Genomic DNA, 17,701 nt, shown 5'->3' with positions numbered 1-17,701 from the left:
AATGATAACGCCAAGCAGAGAAGCTGATAACCAATTTAAATTTATTCATTTTTTTTAAATTCTCAGTACATTCAGCACTTGCAAGAAGGGAAAAAGCAACATCTTAACTAAAAGCATGAAATTAAAAATATTAAAATTGTAACCTGCTCTATTAGAAGGTCAATGTTTTATTTGTACCTCCTCTTAAATATGTGATTGAGGGGGGCAGAGGAGGGATTTTCAAACTGAGACTTCAGTGCAGGGAAGGTCAGTTTCCTGTAATTAGTACAGCATAAACCACTTTACAAGAATGTCACATCCTCTCCTTCCCGACTCCCCAAAAACATCCACGAAAGACCAACTCGGCCATGTGCCCCGAATCGCCACGACACACGTCTCTTCCTATCACACACGTTTCTAAGTTACAGTGTTGAGACTAACAGTTGCATCTTTGTGGGCAGGAGAGAGAGAGAGAGATGAAGGTTATTACTCACACACACATCACCTGCTGTAACACACAACAAGCCTCCAAGGCTGGAAAAGAAAATCAACACGATTCATAAAACTTAAAACAAAAGCCTCTTTGACGAGGTCAAATCTAGTCGTACGGAAACAGAAAAGAAAAGAAAAGAATTCTCAGTGCTGACGAGAACACTAAACCGATCCTAGAAAATATTTGAAGGTCGGGGATCTATTTTGGACTGGTTTTTATTACAGGGCTGTGAGGAGGAAGGAACTGTGCGCCCACAGAACTAAAATAAAGAGGCGGCCTCCCAAACCTCAGCGGGACAAAATGCTGAGGCGAGCCTGAAAAAAACAACAACCCCGCCATCCCCTCTCGCTTCTTTTCTTTAAACGGCACTACAGAGACGAGGAGGGAAAGGACCGACTTCCTGTTCCAGAAGACAGACAGACAAACAGGAGAGTGGCGATAGGAGCGAGATACGCCGCCGCCTGGCGACCGACTGGACGCCCACGAGGGGGAGAAGGGGGGTTGGGTGTTTAAATGGCAGAAGTGTGTGGAAGACAACGCTGGCGTCGAGGGCGGACGAACTGAAGCACGGCGAGGCGGGCGGCGAAGAGCAGACACGAGTCCTGAGCTGGCGGTCGGAGTAAAGCATCCCCGCGTGGGGACACTGCGTCCCAAGACTTCCTGTCTGCGGCGTCCCTCGCTATCTGCGCTATCTCCCTCCCTCCTCCTCCTCCTCCTCTCCTCAGCTTGCCCCGCAGCCGCTCGGCCCTCAACGGCGTCTATCCCTGGGGTTGCTACGGCTACGGGAGCGGTGTCCGCCACCGGCGCCCACAGAGGGTCGCCTGGGCCGGCTGCTGTTGTCCCTCTTCTTGTCCCCCTCTCTGTCTCGGCTGCGGTCCCCCTCCCTCTCTCTCTCACGGCCTCGTTCCCTCTCGCCGCCGCGTTCCCTCTCCCTCTCGCCGCCGCCGGCGCGTTCCCTCTCGCTGCCGCGCCCGGCTGCCCCGGCGCTCGCAGCAGCCGCCGCCGCCGCCCCCCCGACGCTCGCCGCCCCGCTGTCCTTCTCCCGGCCCTTCAGCCTCTCCTTCCTCTCCTCCTCCCGCTTCTTCTCCTCCTCCTCTTGCTGCTCCTTGCGCCGCCGCTCGCGCTCCTTCTGCCGCTCCGTGCGGTCCAGAAGCCTCTGCACCGCCTGGTGGACACAGATCAGTTTAGCCGGGTGGAGCCGCGTCCAGATTGTGACACACGGAACGACAAAAGTGTTTAAGTGACCGACCTGCTCCTCGGAGAGCGGGAGCCAGTAGATGCACGGAGCCGCTTTGGTCTTCAGGAACAAGTCGTCGAGCAATTTCACGGGAGGCTCGTCGGCTTTCTCTGTCGGTGCAAAAGGTAAATTGAACGTTAGGATTCGGTGGAATTCTGTTAAACATCCTTTTGCTCGGCTTCCACTCAGCGGGGTTTGTCACCCTTCTTGTCGGTCTTCCTCTCCTTGCTCTTGGCCCTCTCTCTCCTCCTCCGCTCCCGGTCTCTGGACCGGGACCGCTGCTCCTCTTCTCCCGGCCTGGCGAACTCCCGGATCTTATCGCGGTCCCATTCCCGCTCGCCGCGGGCCCGCTCTCGGCGCTCCATCTCTCTCTGGCGCTCCGCCCACAGGTCCCGCACTCCCGCCGCGCCCCGGTCCCGCTCGTGCTCCCGGTCGCGCTCGGGCATCAGAGGGGGCAGCCGGGTCTGAGGACCGGGCGGTGGGGGGACGTGGTCCTCCTCCCTTTCTGGCTTCACGATGCCCTTTTGAATGTCCAGCTGCAGGAATAAAAAAAACATGGAAGTTTGAGTGCGTAGACTAAATTTTTTTTAAAAAGGTCCATAAACCAACTCATAGTATATTTTATGAAATATTACACAAGTTTAATTGTAGATTATTTCAGTCCCTTTGATTTGAGCATTAATTGCGTATTTGAATGATCGAATGCTTCCGGCGTTACCTCATTCTGCTCACAGAAGTCCACGCTGAGGACTTTGGGGTTGCTCGGAGGCCATTTGACCCCGTGGAGGGCGGCTCTGGTGGCGGCCGCCTCCTCCGCGGTGGCGTACTACGAGGGGAGCAGAGAAGAGTCATCGGGCTGAAAATAGTCCCTTTTAGTCAAACGTGAATCACACCTCAGCCGACACGCGCCGAGAGAACAGACTGCCGGACCGCTGACACTCACTGTGACGTAGCAGTGGGACTTGATCTTGTCGATCCAGAAGCCCTCCTCCACCACGGCGCCCGTCCTGTTCAGCAGCTCTTTGAGTTGGCCCAGGGTGAAGGGTCGCACCTGCGGGACACGAATAACTGAATCTTGATCGGTTCACTTTGAAACAGAGCGATGTCGTTCCTACTTTTCAAATCGGTGTTGTCTAAACAACGTGGCGATGGTGTTTGGAACCTTTCGCCTTGGTTTGTTTGCGTTACCGCGGGTCACAGAGCCAGGTTCATCTGAGGTCATGGAGGCTGGGTGGCATTAGATATCTCCAGTCTTTGATCCACCAAATACTGTGTGTCTTGCTTCTATGACGCATGCTAAAATAACTGCAAATGCCAGTAATTAAATGTGTAATGTCTAGTCTTGTCAGTCGGTGTAGTGATGCCCAAAAATGCAGGTGCTACTTGACTACAGCCATAATACCTGGGTAAGTGTCCCTGGCTCTAATTATGGGAATAACGGAGATTCCAACTGGCATCAACACAAGAAGCCTCATTCATAAAAAAAACGTTTAGTCCGCGGGGAAGGTTTAAGGCTCCGACGGCACCAGGAGACACTTCCTGTACACATGCACAGAGATACAAAACCCACCAGATTGATGACGTGGATGATGTTGGAGACTTTGCCGTGAGGCGGCGAGGGCTGGCGGGCCGCGCGGACGGGGTCGTCGATGGTGACGGACACGCCGGACTTCTGCTGGCTGATGGAGCGGCGCACCAGACTGTCGCTTGGGGTAACTGGGGGAAGAGCGGGTGGGACGGGTGAGAAAAAGAAGAAAAAAAAAAAAAGGGAATGTCTGCGATCAAAGACGGAGAGAAAGACGAAGTACGACCAGAGGGGCAACGGACGCAGAAAGATTCACACCCGTCGATCGAGAGCGATCGGAAACACAGAGGCGCAGCGAGGCGTCACCTTTCTTTGGCTCCGCTTCGAGCTTGACGGCCGCCTGAGTCTCCGAGGCGTCCTCGGACACGCTGTCCTTCCGCTTGTCTCTGGAGGTTCTGCGTGGTCTCTCTTTCTCCGTTATGTCCACCACCTCCTCTTCCTCCTCCTCCTCCTCGTTCGCCTGTCCGTTTTCTTGGCTGTCACCAGAGACGACCTGGGGAGGACCGGTGGGGGGAAAAACGGTTCAATATGCAACAGATGCCTTTTTAAAGTGGACAGTAATTGGATGTTGGCCGAACAGACGAAGCGTAATCGGCATTTGGAACGGCCGCTGCAACTCCTCTGACCTGTGTGACGGTGCGTCGGATCTTGAGGCCTTTGTCCTGGTCGCCCCGGCTGGTGTCCATGCCCTCCTCGTCCCCGGACATCTGCAGCTCCTCCGGGTTCAGCTCCACCACCACATCCTGGTTCACTTTGATGTCCGGGATCAGAGACTGACGGGCCGAGACAGGGACAAGATGTCGGTGGAGGGAGACAATTCTATTTCAATATTTCTGAGTGATCGGTGACCGAACCCTCTTTACAGAGCGGTTCAGGAGCTCCGGTTTGCCTTTTTGTATGAAAATATCACAGTAATACATCAAAAAATATTGCTACGGTTAAAAAGAACATAAATCCTCTAATTCCGCCTGCACGGACAGCTGGTCCCGCTGCGCATGCCGTGCCAGTACCTTCAGTGAGTCAGTGGTGATGCTGATGGATGGCTTCTTAGCGGTGACTGCTGTGCTGGAGCCCCACCGCCTCTTCCTCCCCGCCGCAGTTCCTGCGTCCGTCTCGCCTGCTGCCCCATCCGCCGCGGCTGGAGACGTCTTGCTGCCTGCAGAGGGGCCCAGAAAAGATGCGTTTCATCACCGGGAAGAGAGGAGATCAACTCCCAGACGGGCAATTTGCGCGCTGCAGAAGAGAACTATGGTAGCAAGTTTCGACGAGCAGAAATAATTGATTTAATGCTTTAAGTCTGATAGTTTTGGCATCACTCGCAGTATTATTTTAAAGTTCATTGAGTTTATAAAAAGGGGGATGAAATCATCAACAGTCATCAATCGTCATCATGGAGCTTCTTTCCATGAAAACATGGAGAAGAGCAGGCGGAACAACGAGAGACCAGAGATGCACCAACACAACTTGTGCCCAGGAGGAGCGGAGTCTGTTTGGAGGGTTTTGGTTTTGGAAAATACGACTGAAGTTACATCAGAAAACGATTTATTGCAAAGTTTGTCGAGCCTCTGGTGGCAACACTAGCAGCCACAACTAGCTAACGCGCTAACACACAGGCCACTTGGCGCGAGAGCAGCTTACAGCTGTTGGGGGTCAATAAATGAATGTGTTTACTTGGAAAAGCGATACCGTCAGAGTCTTTCAATAGCGTGATATGGATTTTTGGCCAAACTGCACAGCCGTAGTTTCAATAATCATTTCCAATAGTGTTTAATTGACAACAATATTCAACAGGTTGTTACAAGTTCGTCTGGAGCGGTTCTCAGAGGGAGGTTCTGTGCTTCTACTTCTGCCACACTGAGCTCATGGATGCAGCGAGAAATATCGAAGGAACCGAGGATAAATATAGTGATGGGGTCAAGGGCGCGATATCTTTTAAATATCGCTCAAAATCATTGTTTCCTAAACACTGCTACCACACATATATATGCAAAGGATAAGGCAAAGACTTTGTTGAGGAGGATGTTTCATTGTCCGCTCTGTGGAACCGGTGTACTCACTGGTCAAGGATATCTTGCGGGCAGCGAAGGCCTTCGGAGTGGTGCTCTGGAAAGAGACGGAGAAGGAACATACAGAAACCCCAGGGGTGCGGGGCGCGATGAGAACCAAGAGTCAAAACCCAAACAGGCAACAACAGAGGGGAGGTGAAACAGGAAAAGTGGAGGAAGGGGTTAGGGGGGGGGGGGGGGGGCGAGGGGGGTTAAAAAAAAAAGGTGCCTGGAGGCTCCAATTGTACCACATTACGGGCTGAGTACTGGGTCAATACAGAGAGACGCCAGACACATTTCTGCCTTCCACCTCTGCTCTAAGAAACGGAGAGAGATCATTACGCTCATCCCACCGTGTGTGTGTGTGTGCGTGTGTGTTACTCTCAGAGCAAGTACATCATGTGCATTAGGACGAGTTGGTGCATGTAAAACTTAATCTGGGTCAATATCTCAGTGTTAATACAAGATAATGTCCAGTGGAGGACTCCCCTCTACCCTCAGTGTGTGTGAGTGGATCTAGACCGGAATTATTATCTCTAGCAAATAGGAGGTGATGTGATTTTAATTTTAAACTTGCAAACGTCTAATCTGTTTTTTAACTGCTAATCAAGTATTGATTACGCCAAAAATAACTAATCATTACCGGTTTTGTCCATAACTAAAAGCAAACCCCAAATTATCAAATAAATAACATTTCCTTAAATAATATTCAAGAGTGCTAAGCTAGTCGGTTGCTTGTTAACATTGGTCGACTCTTTCAATGAATACTATGGGAATGGTGTTACAGGTGGCCGCTGGTCGGCCTCCGTAGATGTCGTCAGTGAGGAGTTCTGTGGAGCAAAGGTGGAGGACCGAGTGCTGAAGACTCAAAGATCGTTCAGCAGGACTTTGGGTACTGCAGTTTAAATTTGCCTTGACGATTTAACTCATTTAACAAAGACACCGCTGTTTGTCAAATGTACCACGTACACTTTGGTGTCGAAAATACAAAAACTGCACTACAGGTGACATTTAATTATTTTTTTGTGTGCAAATTATGGGGAGGAAAAATGTATTCTTTGTAATTAGAAAACATGTTTGGTTTTTTTTCCCAGTTAATCCTATAAAATTGTATACAATTTAAATAGAGGAATAATCACAAGTCATTTCCTGGTACCATTTGACACCTGATTCCTTACTGGCTCGACTATGGCCCAACCGCACGACAGTGAGTACTGTATCTAGGCAACAAGGATCCAATCACAGAAGGCAGAGGAGTGAGGGCAGCGCTCGGTTAGAGTATGCAGATTAGCCACCAGCCACTGGATTGGACTTTTGTTCTTGAATGAGGACTTGTCTTGATTGATCAAAGAGTCAGGTTTCAGTCTTTTGGGGAGCCACGGGTTTCAAATGGCCTTGTGATGGATTCTGACAGGGGGCGGCGGGGGGGGGGTTGATGTGTACTTTGTTAGAGTCCGTGATCGGTGAGGTACATCTGGCGAGTAAAACAAAAAAATTGAAAAAAAAGAAGAAAAAAAACACTTTTGCAGTGCTTGAATGTATTGTCTTTAATTGTCCATATTGTCCAATTTAAAGTCCAGAAGGCCTTTGAGAGAGGCGAGGGGGGCGGGGGGGGGGGGGGGTCCCGTAAGCAGTTCATGGGGTTTCCATAGAAAGTTCGCTTCTATATGATAAAGTGGACAAAAGTAATCCAGCGGCACGCAGTGTTCAGATTATAATCCAGGGGGAAACGAGAGGCTCTGTGGACGCCGTCCTGCCCGTCTCTGCACTCACACGCAATCCATGAGATGCAGAGGAGTCGTCGTGGGTGTGGCGAGGAGATGGATGTCGGGTCCACAGCAGAGGCGGGTTTTCCAAAAGAGCCGGCCGCTGAGACACACGACGGGAGGCGATGATTTGTCGAGTGCATCCAGCTCTGCACGGACGATCAATGTCAACTCTGGACCAGCAAAAATTCTGGGTGCAAAAGGAGTGTCGGATTGCTCCTGTGAAAGTCTGTGTTACAGCTGAACTGGCGCCGAGTTCAGGGGAACGGTTCTTTGGTGAATGACAACGTCGAGCGCGACAACAGAAGCTCCACGGCCCGCTTATGAAGGCAGGGGATGATTGTTGGCCTCACAAGCTCGACCAATGGCGTTAAAGGGCGAGCACAAGTCCACATCGCCATGTCACAGGCAGGTCGTATCACCAAGTTATCCAGAGAAAAAAAAAAAAAAAAACTTCCATAGTCAGTTGCTTTGTTAGTGTCTTTTCAAACTCAAATCCCCAAACAGTGGCCGTGGAAAGGCTCATGTCCGGATCACTGTATGGGTCGTTGCAGGGATTCTCAGTCCAAAGTCATTCCTCCACAGCACAAGCAGGGGGCAGCGTGGCATCAGACCGAGAGCTGAAAACAAAACAGCAGACCCGAAGAGTTCCGTCTTCTCTCTGAGCTGCAACTGGCTTCTGGGGGAAGGCGCCACGGATGCTGTGGGGCAACACTTTTGAGGACGTGCATATCCTCAAAATGACGGATGGGAAAGGTGGAGAAAGGCAACGGGCTCTGGATGCCCTCCCCTTCCTTTACACCATCAGGCACCATTCCCACGCAGTGCGGTACTGTAAAGTCCAGTCGGGTTCAGACCAGCGAGCGGGCTTCCAACCCCTCAGACATGGTTACCATGGCAACTGGGTGCTGCTGCAGTTACCATGGCTGCCGCTGCTGTTCGACGGTGGTCTGAGTTCCTGCTGGCTCAGCGCGCCTCTGGAGGGCTACAGGGGCGGGCCTCGCAGCACTCGGGCTTTAGTCAGTGCCATGGGGGGGGGGGGGGTCGCAGACTCTGGGCCTAATTCAGGTAACAGCGACGCACTTGGGCATTGCGGGACAGGAGTTGTAGGAGTAGGAGTGGAGGAGGTGTTGGTTGTGGTGGTGGTGGTGGTGGTGGTAGTAGTAGTACGCAGCAGGTACCATTAGGGGCAATGGAAGAGGCATGGGCACCTTCATAACAAAGCAATCAATGGGGTTTTAAACAGCAATCACACCATCAATATATATAGTGAAAGAGAAGCTTTCATGATGGGATACAGAGGCAAAAGATGGAAAGTAAAAAAGGTACAAAGAGGGGCAGAGGGACAGTGAAAGAGTGAATACAGAGAAGGGATACAGAGACAGTGTGGAAGGAGCCAGTGAGAGGGCAGAGAATGGAAGCAGCAGAAACGAGCCCTTATTCATCTCTACACACACTGTCAGGCCATTACTCATGCAAACACACAGTAGATGGAGTAGAAAACCCACACACACTTAAACAATAAAAAGTAAGACATGCTCCTAACACCATGATGTGGAGAGGTGCGCCCCATTAGATCTAATACAGGTACTCAAGAGGAAATGCACTGTATGTTTGTGGTGGCGGACCCTATGATCTTCACTCAGACATGCTAGCTATGCAATAAGCTTCCACAATGATCATCTGTGGTCTAATGTGGTTGTAAAGGTGAAAAAAATGCATCTTAAATGTATTATTTGTAGAAGTAAATCTGCTTGGGACGATGATGGTTGAGACCCTGACACAACAACGTGCTCTGATCAACCCAAACGCGCTGGCGAGGCAGAGCCTACGCCGTCTTCCCAATAGAGTTTGGAAAATGGAGATGAATAACCCGTGGAGGAGCTCCTCGGAACCGGCATCTCCTGCCATAGGTTCAAAGTTCTCGACCGGAGTAGTGCCAACCGGGGGCGGATAAATCACAAAAACGAAGGGCCGTGGATCTGCACAGCTTTGGATAATCGGCTGGATGTGTCAGGGCGCTCAAGTTAAATGGGTTTCTGTCTCAATTTCTCCCACAGACACACACACACTTAACATTGCTCAGCAAGTAGCAGACTTGCAGACAGAGAGATCATATAAGTTATTAAATAATAGCTGCATTAATGGGGGTGGATTAGTTCATTTTTCTAATTGCCCAGAGAACCCAACTCCAACCCAACCCCCGTTTGCTCGCCCACGAGCATTTGCAGAAACCTTGAATTTATTAATGTGATGAGCTTAGAGACGACACAGAAACTGTGTCGAGAGCTAAAAATCGAGGTGATTAAAATCCCCACAGGAGCAAAATAAATCAGCGCTTTCAATAACCTCGGGGTTGCGTTGGTTTTAAGTTCCCCTACCAACTTGTGCTGCCGACTACACGTGCTTTAAATCTGAATGAGGATGCAGGTTAGTCGGAGACAGGGCAAAGACCCAGGCACCCCCCCCCCCACCTCCCCCCCAACCCCACCCCCAGTGGCCTTACCTCCTCCAGACGACCCTCGCTGTTCTCCGGGTCCGCCCCGGAGGGCGGCTGCTGGGCGTTGGAGCTCTCGGAGTCCGGTTCCGCCTCCGGCGCTGCTGCGGCGCTGGGCTCCGACACCTCCCTGCAGGAGGCAGACACGTTTTGGGGTTGAGGGAGGGAGGGGTGAGGAGAAAACAGGCTTGGGCAGTGAAACACTGTCGGCGAGCGCAGGGATATTTAATGAATCAAGCGATTGCTTCCTTGAGCTTTATTTAAATCACTTCCAGCCTGGTATTTGTAGAAGTAATTGATGATGCAATTATACACTATGATGATGACGATGATAAAGGTCTAGCAGCATCAAAGGCATTTAGCCCCAGCGTCCCATTGAACCCTTTCACCAAGTCCCGCAACTCAAATGCAGGCTGGCCACCTTCAGATTTTCTGCAGTGTCGGGCCAGTGGAGAGGGATTGAGCCGGTCGCGGTAGAGCATTTATTAATAATGATATTTGTTACCTCTAATCCTGACGGCACAGGAGCAACAATCAGGCTGTAATGCTTTTCTTTGATCAACGGCAGGGCTCGTCTTAGCAGACCGAACGATGTGTAGGAAATACCGGGATGTGCCGTAGGAAGGGTGCTGGGGGGGGGGGGGGCACTGATCTGGGTCACAACTGCTATGAATAACTCCCCAGCTAACCGACACCCAGGAGGGTCACAAACACTCCCCAAGCGAACTCACAACACGGGACAGCCGACGGCATGTGCGCTCGGTCTTAATCCGATCCACGCTGGGTCATTATTGTGAAAGAAGAAAACAAAAAGCGGCCGATAAAAGCACCACTTAGCAGTTACTGCGCATCAGACCTCGCACGTCCAAAAGCTTCTTCTCGCTGTTTGATGCATGCGCAGTTATCGAAGACAGAGCAAAAGCAGGCAGTTGTCATCGTTGTATGTTTAGCTACACCCTCGACACCCCCCCCCCCGACCGCAGAGGCTGCTGCACCCTGTAGGTGGGAGCAGCGCATCTTCTAGCATCCTACTCCATCACAGTGCACTCTCGCTGCTTTGACTCGCTACATGATGCTTTTGCATTCAACAGGATGAGGAAGTAAATAATACAATTGAAAAAAGAAAAAAAAGTAGGTGTTTGAAAGGTGCCAACGACTATCAGCGGCATGTTTAGTGTTAAACGGTTATTGCAGAATTTCCTGGAAAGAAAGACAGCATCTTTTTATTCTGCTATATTCATCATTAGGATAATATTTTCAATGTTTGGCCTCAGAAAAAAAAAAAATCAAAAAAGGCAAATCACAATTAATACAGCAATCGTTACAGGCTTTAGTCGAGTGACCTCCAAAGTGAAGGTGGCAGAGGCCACTCGAGTTGCCCCTGAAGATAATCTCAAACCCAGAGCCCCCTTCACCAAAGGCTCTTTGAGAAGAGAAATCCAGCCTCCTCCTTTGGATATTAGTCAATGAGGAGCAAGGGCAGGAGGACAGCCGTTTTCCCCCATGACACAATGGCTCTCCTCAGCTGCCCTAGGTGTGGATGTCAGTGTGTGTGTGTCTCTTGGGTAAGGCCATAGACACACCTGGGCAGCATTTTAAAAAAGGGAGACAGATGTCTACTACAAATAAAATCCCCCAGGATCAGGAAAGACCAGGCCAACGGAGTTGCTCAACAGAATTACTCAGATCACGTCCAGATCAACAGACTGAAGCCGTAAATCTGAGCCTCACATTCTCTCCCATCACATCGGACCCACGGTGGATCACATCGGACCCACGGTGGATCACATCGGACCCACGGTGGATCACATCGGACCCACGGTGGATCACATCGGACCCACGGTGGATCACATCGGACACACGGTGGATCACATCGGACACACGGTGGATCACATCGGACCCACGGCGGGCTCTCAGGGGAGGAGAGTGTGCGCTGGTGCCAGCTGGGAGAGTTATATCACACCATAAGGGTCCATTCACACTTACTGTACAGCCAACAGATGTCTGCTTTAATGATCTCCCTCGACAACAGTGAGATCATTAACAGCTAAAGCCGCAGAAAAAAACAAAATAAAAATATATAAATCCTCTGTGGCGTAGACCTCCAGATGCATGCGCGGCGTGGCCATAAACGAGCCATACCGGGATAACAAAACGAGGACGCCATCGGTGAATAACACACATGTTTCTCCTCTTTATCGATCATCTACCTCGCATGACAAGAGAAAACGTCGAGGTCAAGAGGAGAAATCTCAGTTCGCATGACTTTCCTCAGCGCACCATGAAATCTGAGCCCATTATTTATTAATCAAATGTGCTCCTCCAATGTGACGCTATTTTAGGCACCGATCATAGAAGGGAGACCCCCCCCCCCCCCCAGATTTAAAAAGGAAAAAAAAAGATCTTCCCTGCTCCTTCACTCCCAACAAAAGACCCCCCGCACGGTCCCACCCCCGGTCCTCCTCACATGGGCGAACACGCTGATGAGCAGGCCGACGTGAAACCGGTGACACGCTTAAGAAAGGCAGGAAGCGTCAGCATCGCAATGTGCAGCGGGCCGATCTGCACACGTTGATTCGCGACGAGACGCTGCGAACAGCAGACCGAAGCCCCGAGTCGCCCTCTAGCTCGCTCTTACCCGTTTTTGTTGCCTTCGGACAGCATTATTAGCCGGCCTTCAAAGGGAACCCTCCCCCGGGGGACAAAATATGTCGCTCGGCCCGCCGACGAGGAGTCCGGTCAGGCGTCGGTGGAAATCGGGGACGCGGAATAAAATGAATGAATCCGATCGCGGTTGTTTCTACCGCTGATTAGCCGTGCACTGCGTCGGTATCAGGGATGCAGTGCATGCATGGCGGCCATGTTGGCTAGCGAGACCTGTGTCAAGTCTGCCAGAGTGGGGGAAAGATATATATCTTCCGGTCAAAGATTTCCAAAATAAAAGCTACCGAAGCTGCTCAAACGTGTCGCATTCGGAATTATGATCAAACTAAAATAGCAACTGAGCGACGAACTGCGCTGCGTGGTAAGTAGGAGCTGTGCTACCGGCCACAGAGGGAAAGTACATGAAAAAGACCGCCGGGACGACGCAATGAGGGAAGGCGAAAACAAAGGACCCCCTTTTTTTCCTCAAGGGAAAAGCAGCAGCGGCCACGCCGCTGGTGGGGCTGCCGCAGTGAACGCCTGACGAGAAATACAAGCTGCTCCGCCATCGATTAAGGAGGAGCAGCTTTTTAAATGGGAACGGCATGTTTTATACCTTTTTAGATGATTAGGAGTACAATGTTAAATTGCTACTACTACTCATAGACACAGAGACTAATGCAGACACCGCGCTGTCTGTGTTAATACTAAATACGTGTGATTCCTCCATCGTAGACAAAAGATCGAACAAACAAATCAAATCAAAAAAGCGTTGCTCATGTAATCGGTAATCCGATTTAGTAACTTAGTACACATAGACAACATTTTTCCACGGTTGAAGTGCTCCTTTCATGATTTTATCTGCCCATTTAATGCGCTTATACAAGTACTTTCTAAGTTGAGATATCCCAAAAGAAGAGAGAGAATCGCTCAATTTATTGAAAAAACAAACAACACACACATTACAAAATCTGTTGATAAGTAGTATATAACTACAGGGAGCACCCTAAGAAATGATGGTGTTGCATCTAGGATGCAAATTGTTAAGTATGGTTATTTTCTTATGCTGTGACACCAACAACCCCTTACGATCTGAAGACTTATTTCCACTAGATTTAAAAGAGGTAAACTGCTTTTTAATGATGGTTACTAACCTTTTTGAAAGAAATTGTTTCCCCGCCTTGCTCCGGTTAGGGTTTTTCTCATCCTCTGCATCATGCTCTGCCTTCTGTGGAATGATTAAAAAAAAAAAAAATAGCAGTACAACCAACAACAGGTCAAACATCTCTATAAAGGCTGCAGTGAACGACGAAACCCACATCGGTTTGATCACTAACCTTCAGCTTTTTGACAGGGATGATTTTATCCTCACAGGAGGAAGAAGACGATTGGGAAGAAGAGTCTGATTTGGAGTCAGAATCTGAGGAGGAACCCGGGTCTTGGGCCTCGGTCACGGCCACCTTTCCTTTGCTGGCCGTCTCCTGTTTCTTTTCCTTCTCCCTTAGAAGCTTCTCCTCCCTTCTCTTCTCCTCTTGCTGTTTTTGTTTCGCTTTTTCTTTATCCTCTTGCTGTTGTTTTCTCTCCTTTTCCTTTTCCTCTTGCTGTTGTTTTCTCTCCTTTTCCTTTTCCTCTTGCTGGCGTTTTCTCTCTTTCTCTCGCTCCTCTTTCTGACGCTCTTTCTCCTCCTCTTCCAGCCGTTTCCTCTCCTTTTCCTTCTCTTCTTCCAAGCGTTTCTTCTCTCTCTCCTGTTCTTGGACCCTCTTCCTTTCTCTCTCCTGCTTCTGGTGTTGCTCTCTCTCTTTCTCCTCCTTCAGACGCCTTTCTTCCTCCACTTCTCTGTTCTCTTGGAGCCTCTTTCTCTCCATTCTAAGCAGTGAAGATTCACTGGAAGTGGCGGAGCCAGCGGTGGAGTGTGCGGCCTGCCCAGACATATCTACAGCGGAGGAAGCCTCTGCTCCACAAAAAGCCCCCTCTGACTCCATCTTGTGTACTAGCAGAGAAAGGGGCCCTGGCCTGCGATTTATAGAGGGCTCGGGACTGCTGGAGCGAGAGCTGGAGTCAGAGTCTTGCCTCTGCATGGTGGAAGGTGGGAAGGGCGGCACCCTCGGGCCACATGACGCCTCGGGGGCTTCTCCCTCCTGGTCGTCTGTGTCTGGTGGGCTCTGTTTGGGAGTGTCAGGTAGGGGAAACAAGTCAGGAGGTGGAGAGGGAGGAGGAGTGGGGTGGCGCAGTTGCATTGGTGTGTGGTGTACCTGTGGAGGTGGGATGTGCTGGGGAGGCTGAAGCTTGCGTTTGGATCTCGCAACTGTTGATGGGGCGCTCGGAGGTATCTGCTGCGGCTGAGGAGGTGCTCGGTTCCCCCTGCGCGCCCCGCCGGGGCCGGGTCCCCAATCCTCGTCATCCTCGCTCTCGTCATCACCGTCGTCATCGTCATCATCACTGTCCTCGGGGGCCTGACCTCCTCCTCCTCCTCCTCCCCCTCCTCCTGACACTCCGGCAGAACGGCTAAGGTGCAGCACAGGGTGAGCGGATCCGGGCTCACTCGGTGCGGTGCCCTCCTTCTCCTGGGCTCGGGGTACCGCGGGGGGCAGACCCTGGCGGTCAGGCTGACCCAGGACGCGCACCGACAGCGAGGCTACAGCGCGGGGAGGAGATGGGGCCGGTGGTTCCTTATGTCCTTGATGAAAGGTGCCTCGCTGCATCCTTACTGCAGGAGCCTCACTGAACTCCTGGGGGTGAAGGACGGGGCCGGGGCCAGAGGTGGGGCCGCATGCCATCATCACATGACCCATCAGTGGTTCCCCTCCTCCTTTGCCCTCCTCTGCCCTGGTCATCGAGGGCTTAGTGGGGATTTTGGGATGCTTCTGGGCAGAACAAATGGGAGTAAGTCCGAGAGAACGCTAGAGGCCTACATTGGTTTTATACGTTCATTCACATGTTGTGACATGTAAAGGATGACCACAGGAGAACAATTCAAACACACAAATGTTGGGAATATTTGGACTAGTTAAGTTAAACATGGTAGGTATTGAAAAAATATGATTTTCACAGCATTGTGTCATCAGTTTGAAGCATCCTGGTGTGTCCTGCTGTGAAGGATTAATCCTTAGTTTCATCATTCAGTCTGTGGAGCTTGCTGACCTTGTCAGAGACATAGGAAGAGCAGTCATTGTCCTCCGAGTGGTCTTCATCCTCCTCCACCACTGCTGGGCTTTCTGTCAGGAAGGGACACCAAGAGGCGTTAAGACATCAGTTAAGACCCACTGGGCCCCAACCGAGGAGAACCTCAGGATGAACTGGGATAGTTTTGTGTAAGTTAATTCAAGTAAAAGTGAAAATGGTGAAAGAGACAGTGAGTGTCCTTCAGAAACACGCAAAGTTTGTGGGGGATTGTGTTCATTGTCTGGTTTGTGATGGTGTGTGTTTATGTATTACCTTCTGCCTCCTCCTCTTGTTGAGCTTCTCTCTCCAGTCTCTGGCGGAGGAGCTCCTGCTGCTTGGCCAGGTACTGTTTTATGAAGCTATTCTGGCTCATCTCCTCACCGATCTACAAGATAATAACGTACACAAAACAGCACTTTATTCAAACCTCCGCACCTTAATACCCACAATCAAAGAGCAGTGACTGACTGTGCATGTAAGTATTTCTTCAGTCTGGACAGTATTGGTAGTAAATTAAATGAAGGAAATATTCTATGGGTTTGATCTCATGTCAATAAAACAAATCAATATAATAATACAACAATGTACAGCTTAAAATATCCACACATACTAAATAAGTAAAATATATTCTTACCTGAGAGTTGGGCTGCAACCCACTGTGAGAGGAGGAGGACTTCTGAAGATTTTCAAGCATCAGAGCCTGCGAGGAACAAGGAGCGGTTTTAAATGTAAAATATTGCTTCATAGGTAATTAAAATATACTTGTTAAAGTGCCAGCTAGCTGCTACAACCCTGAATCTGTGCTTTTTAATCTAAATTTGACTGGCCTCTAATCACTTTGTAATGGGACACTTAACGGAGAGAAATGGAAATGAACAAACCTTGCATAACTATTACCCTCTGGCCCGTGCAGCATCCTTTACACTATTTTAAATGCTTGGTTCATTTGTCCAATGTGCCTTTCTTTAATGCAGAGAACGTGCATCACCAAACCCATTCTAGCACCACTTGTTTGATCTGACACGGGCAACGTTGCCGCACATCATTCCAATCTTTGCCCATATGAGCTACAATAATAAGCCACTATATTTCAGACAAAAAAATACTACAAATTACATTTATTGGACCACTTTTAGTCAATAAAAAATAAATAATTGACTCATGATGATCAAACAAGTGTTTATTTGCTCACAGCATTTAAACATTCGTTTTGGAAAATAGACATTACATAACAGTTTATAAAGAAAGACAAAACGATTAAAAAATATTTGTTTTGTTTAATGTTTTTTTGGTAGAGACCTGTCGGAGCCAACATCTTCCAGGGGAGGGGGGGTGACTTTTGAGACTCATGACCACAGTATTTCTAAAAACCGAGCCGTGGCCCCGGAACCTACGGGTTTTATGGACGGCGATTCGCGCGAAACAACAACGGTGTTTGGTAATAACAAATAACTTGAAAAACCGAACAAACTACTCGTTGGCTAAGCTCGTAAAAACGGTGTTTACATGGCGAGGCGCGCCCCCGTAACCCCCGTACACTCACAAACGGAGCGCGGGCACGATCGCGTACTGTACGCTGTGTGCACTCGGCTTAGGCCTCGACTTGACAGGTGCACAGTTCAACTGTGTGCAACACGGTGCACGGAGTGTAGTTACGGTTTAATTACCAACTCGTTCGGTGGGGTAGTGGCGCCGCGTCGGCGGCCACACGCGGCCCAAAACAGCAACTGTCGTGGACGCGTATTTAACGCGAGCCAGGCGATTTATGTATTCCCGCTCCCGAAGCCCGCACGCCGTTACGGCCTCTAACGTTAACCCCCGCCGTCTCGCGGCTCCCTGCTGAACTTAGCCAGACTCGATAAGCGGCCATAACACGGGCGGAAACTTACCCCTTTCAGCCGCTTGAGGAGAGTATTTTTCTGCCCGCTCTTCGGGAGGTTTCTTTGCTCCAGAGCGGCTTTTAAATCCGCCACTCGCAGCGATTGTAGAGGTTTCCCATCAAGCGTAATATCTTCGTCCGCCATTTTCCTCCCTCCGCTTGTCTAAACTCCCAACGAGCGTCGCTACGGCTGCTGCTCCGCGTCACAGCTCGGCAGTTTCCGGAAGCGCTCGGTTCGTCCGAAGCTCACAGCAGGAAGGTGACAGTCGCAAAAGGCAGATCCTGGGCCCTGGTTATGTAGCGTGGTTTCATTCGAATATTTAATAGTCTACGGCGCAGTATGGTGTACTGATGGAGAAAAAATATATATATTGTTGCTTCTAAAAATAGATATTCAAATAAATGAACGTATTGA

The 17,701-nt window shown here is 50.1% G+C and overlaps 1 protein-coding gene across 4 annotated transcripts; it reads right to left on the bottom strand.

The window, feature by feature from the left end:
- Positions 1-24: 24 nt before the first annotated feature.
- acin1b (apoptotic chromatin condensation inducer 1b) lies at positions 25-17,570 on the bottom strand. 4 transcript variants are annotated; one of them, XM_078105620.1, is made up of 18 exons: positions 17,297-17,511; positions 16,042-16,107; positions 15,681-15,792; positions 15,387-15,460; positions 14,498-15,109; positions 13,583-14,407; positions 13,400-13,473; positions 9,612-9,732; positions 5,352-5,397; positions 4,305-4,450; positions 3,921-4,067; positions 3,601-3,787; positions 3,280-3,425; positions 2,653-2,760; positions 2,428-2,535; positions 1,912-2,245; positions 1,722-1,819; positions 25-1,637 (listed from the first exon to the last, which is right to left on the bottom strand). In XM_078105620.1, the coding sequence occupies exons 1-18, from the start codon at positions 17,429-17,431 to the stop codon at positions 1,221-1,223; spliced, it is 3,756 nt and encodes a 1,251-aa protein (XP_077961746.1). In that variant the 5' UTR covers positions 17,432-17,511; the 3' UTR covers positions 25-1,220. The 4 variants fall into 4 exon arrangements, with proteins under 4 accessions (XP_077961746.1, XP_077961747.1, XP_077961744.1 ...); XM_078105621.1 differs by having other exon boundaries at positions 14,498-15,106; positions 17,297-17,488; XM_078105618.1 differs by having other exon boundaries at positions 13,583-15,109; positions 17,297-17,570.
- Between the last annotated feature and the right edge of the window lie 131 nt (positions 17,571-17,701).

The sequence above is a fragment of the Gasterosteus aculeatus genome, chromosome 7, assembly GCF_964276395.1.
Source record: "Gasterosteus aculeatus chromosome 7, fGasAcu3.hap1.1, whole genome shotgun sequence".
NCBI lineage: Eukaryota > Metazoa > Chordata > Actinopteri > Perciformes > Gasterosteidae > Gasterosteus > Gasterosteus aculeatus.
This window is presented reverse-complemented; position numbering and strand designations above follow the sequence as displayed.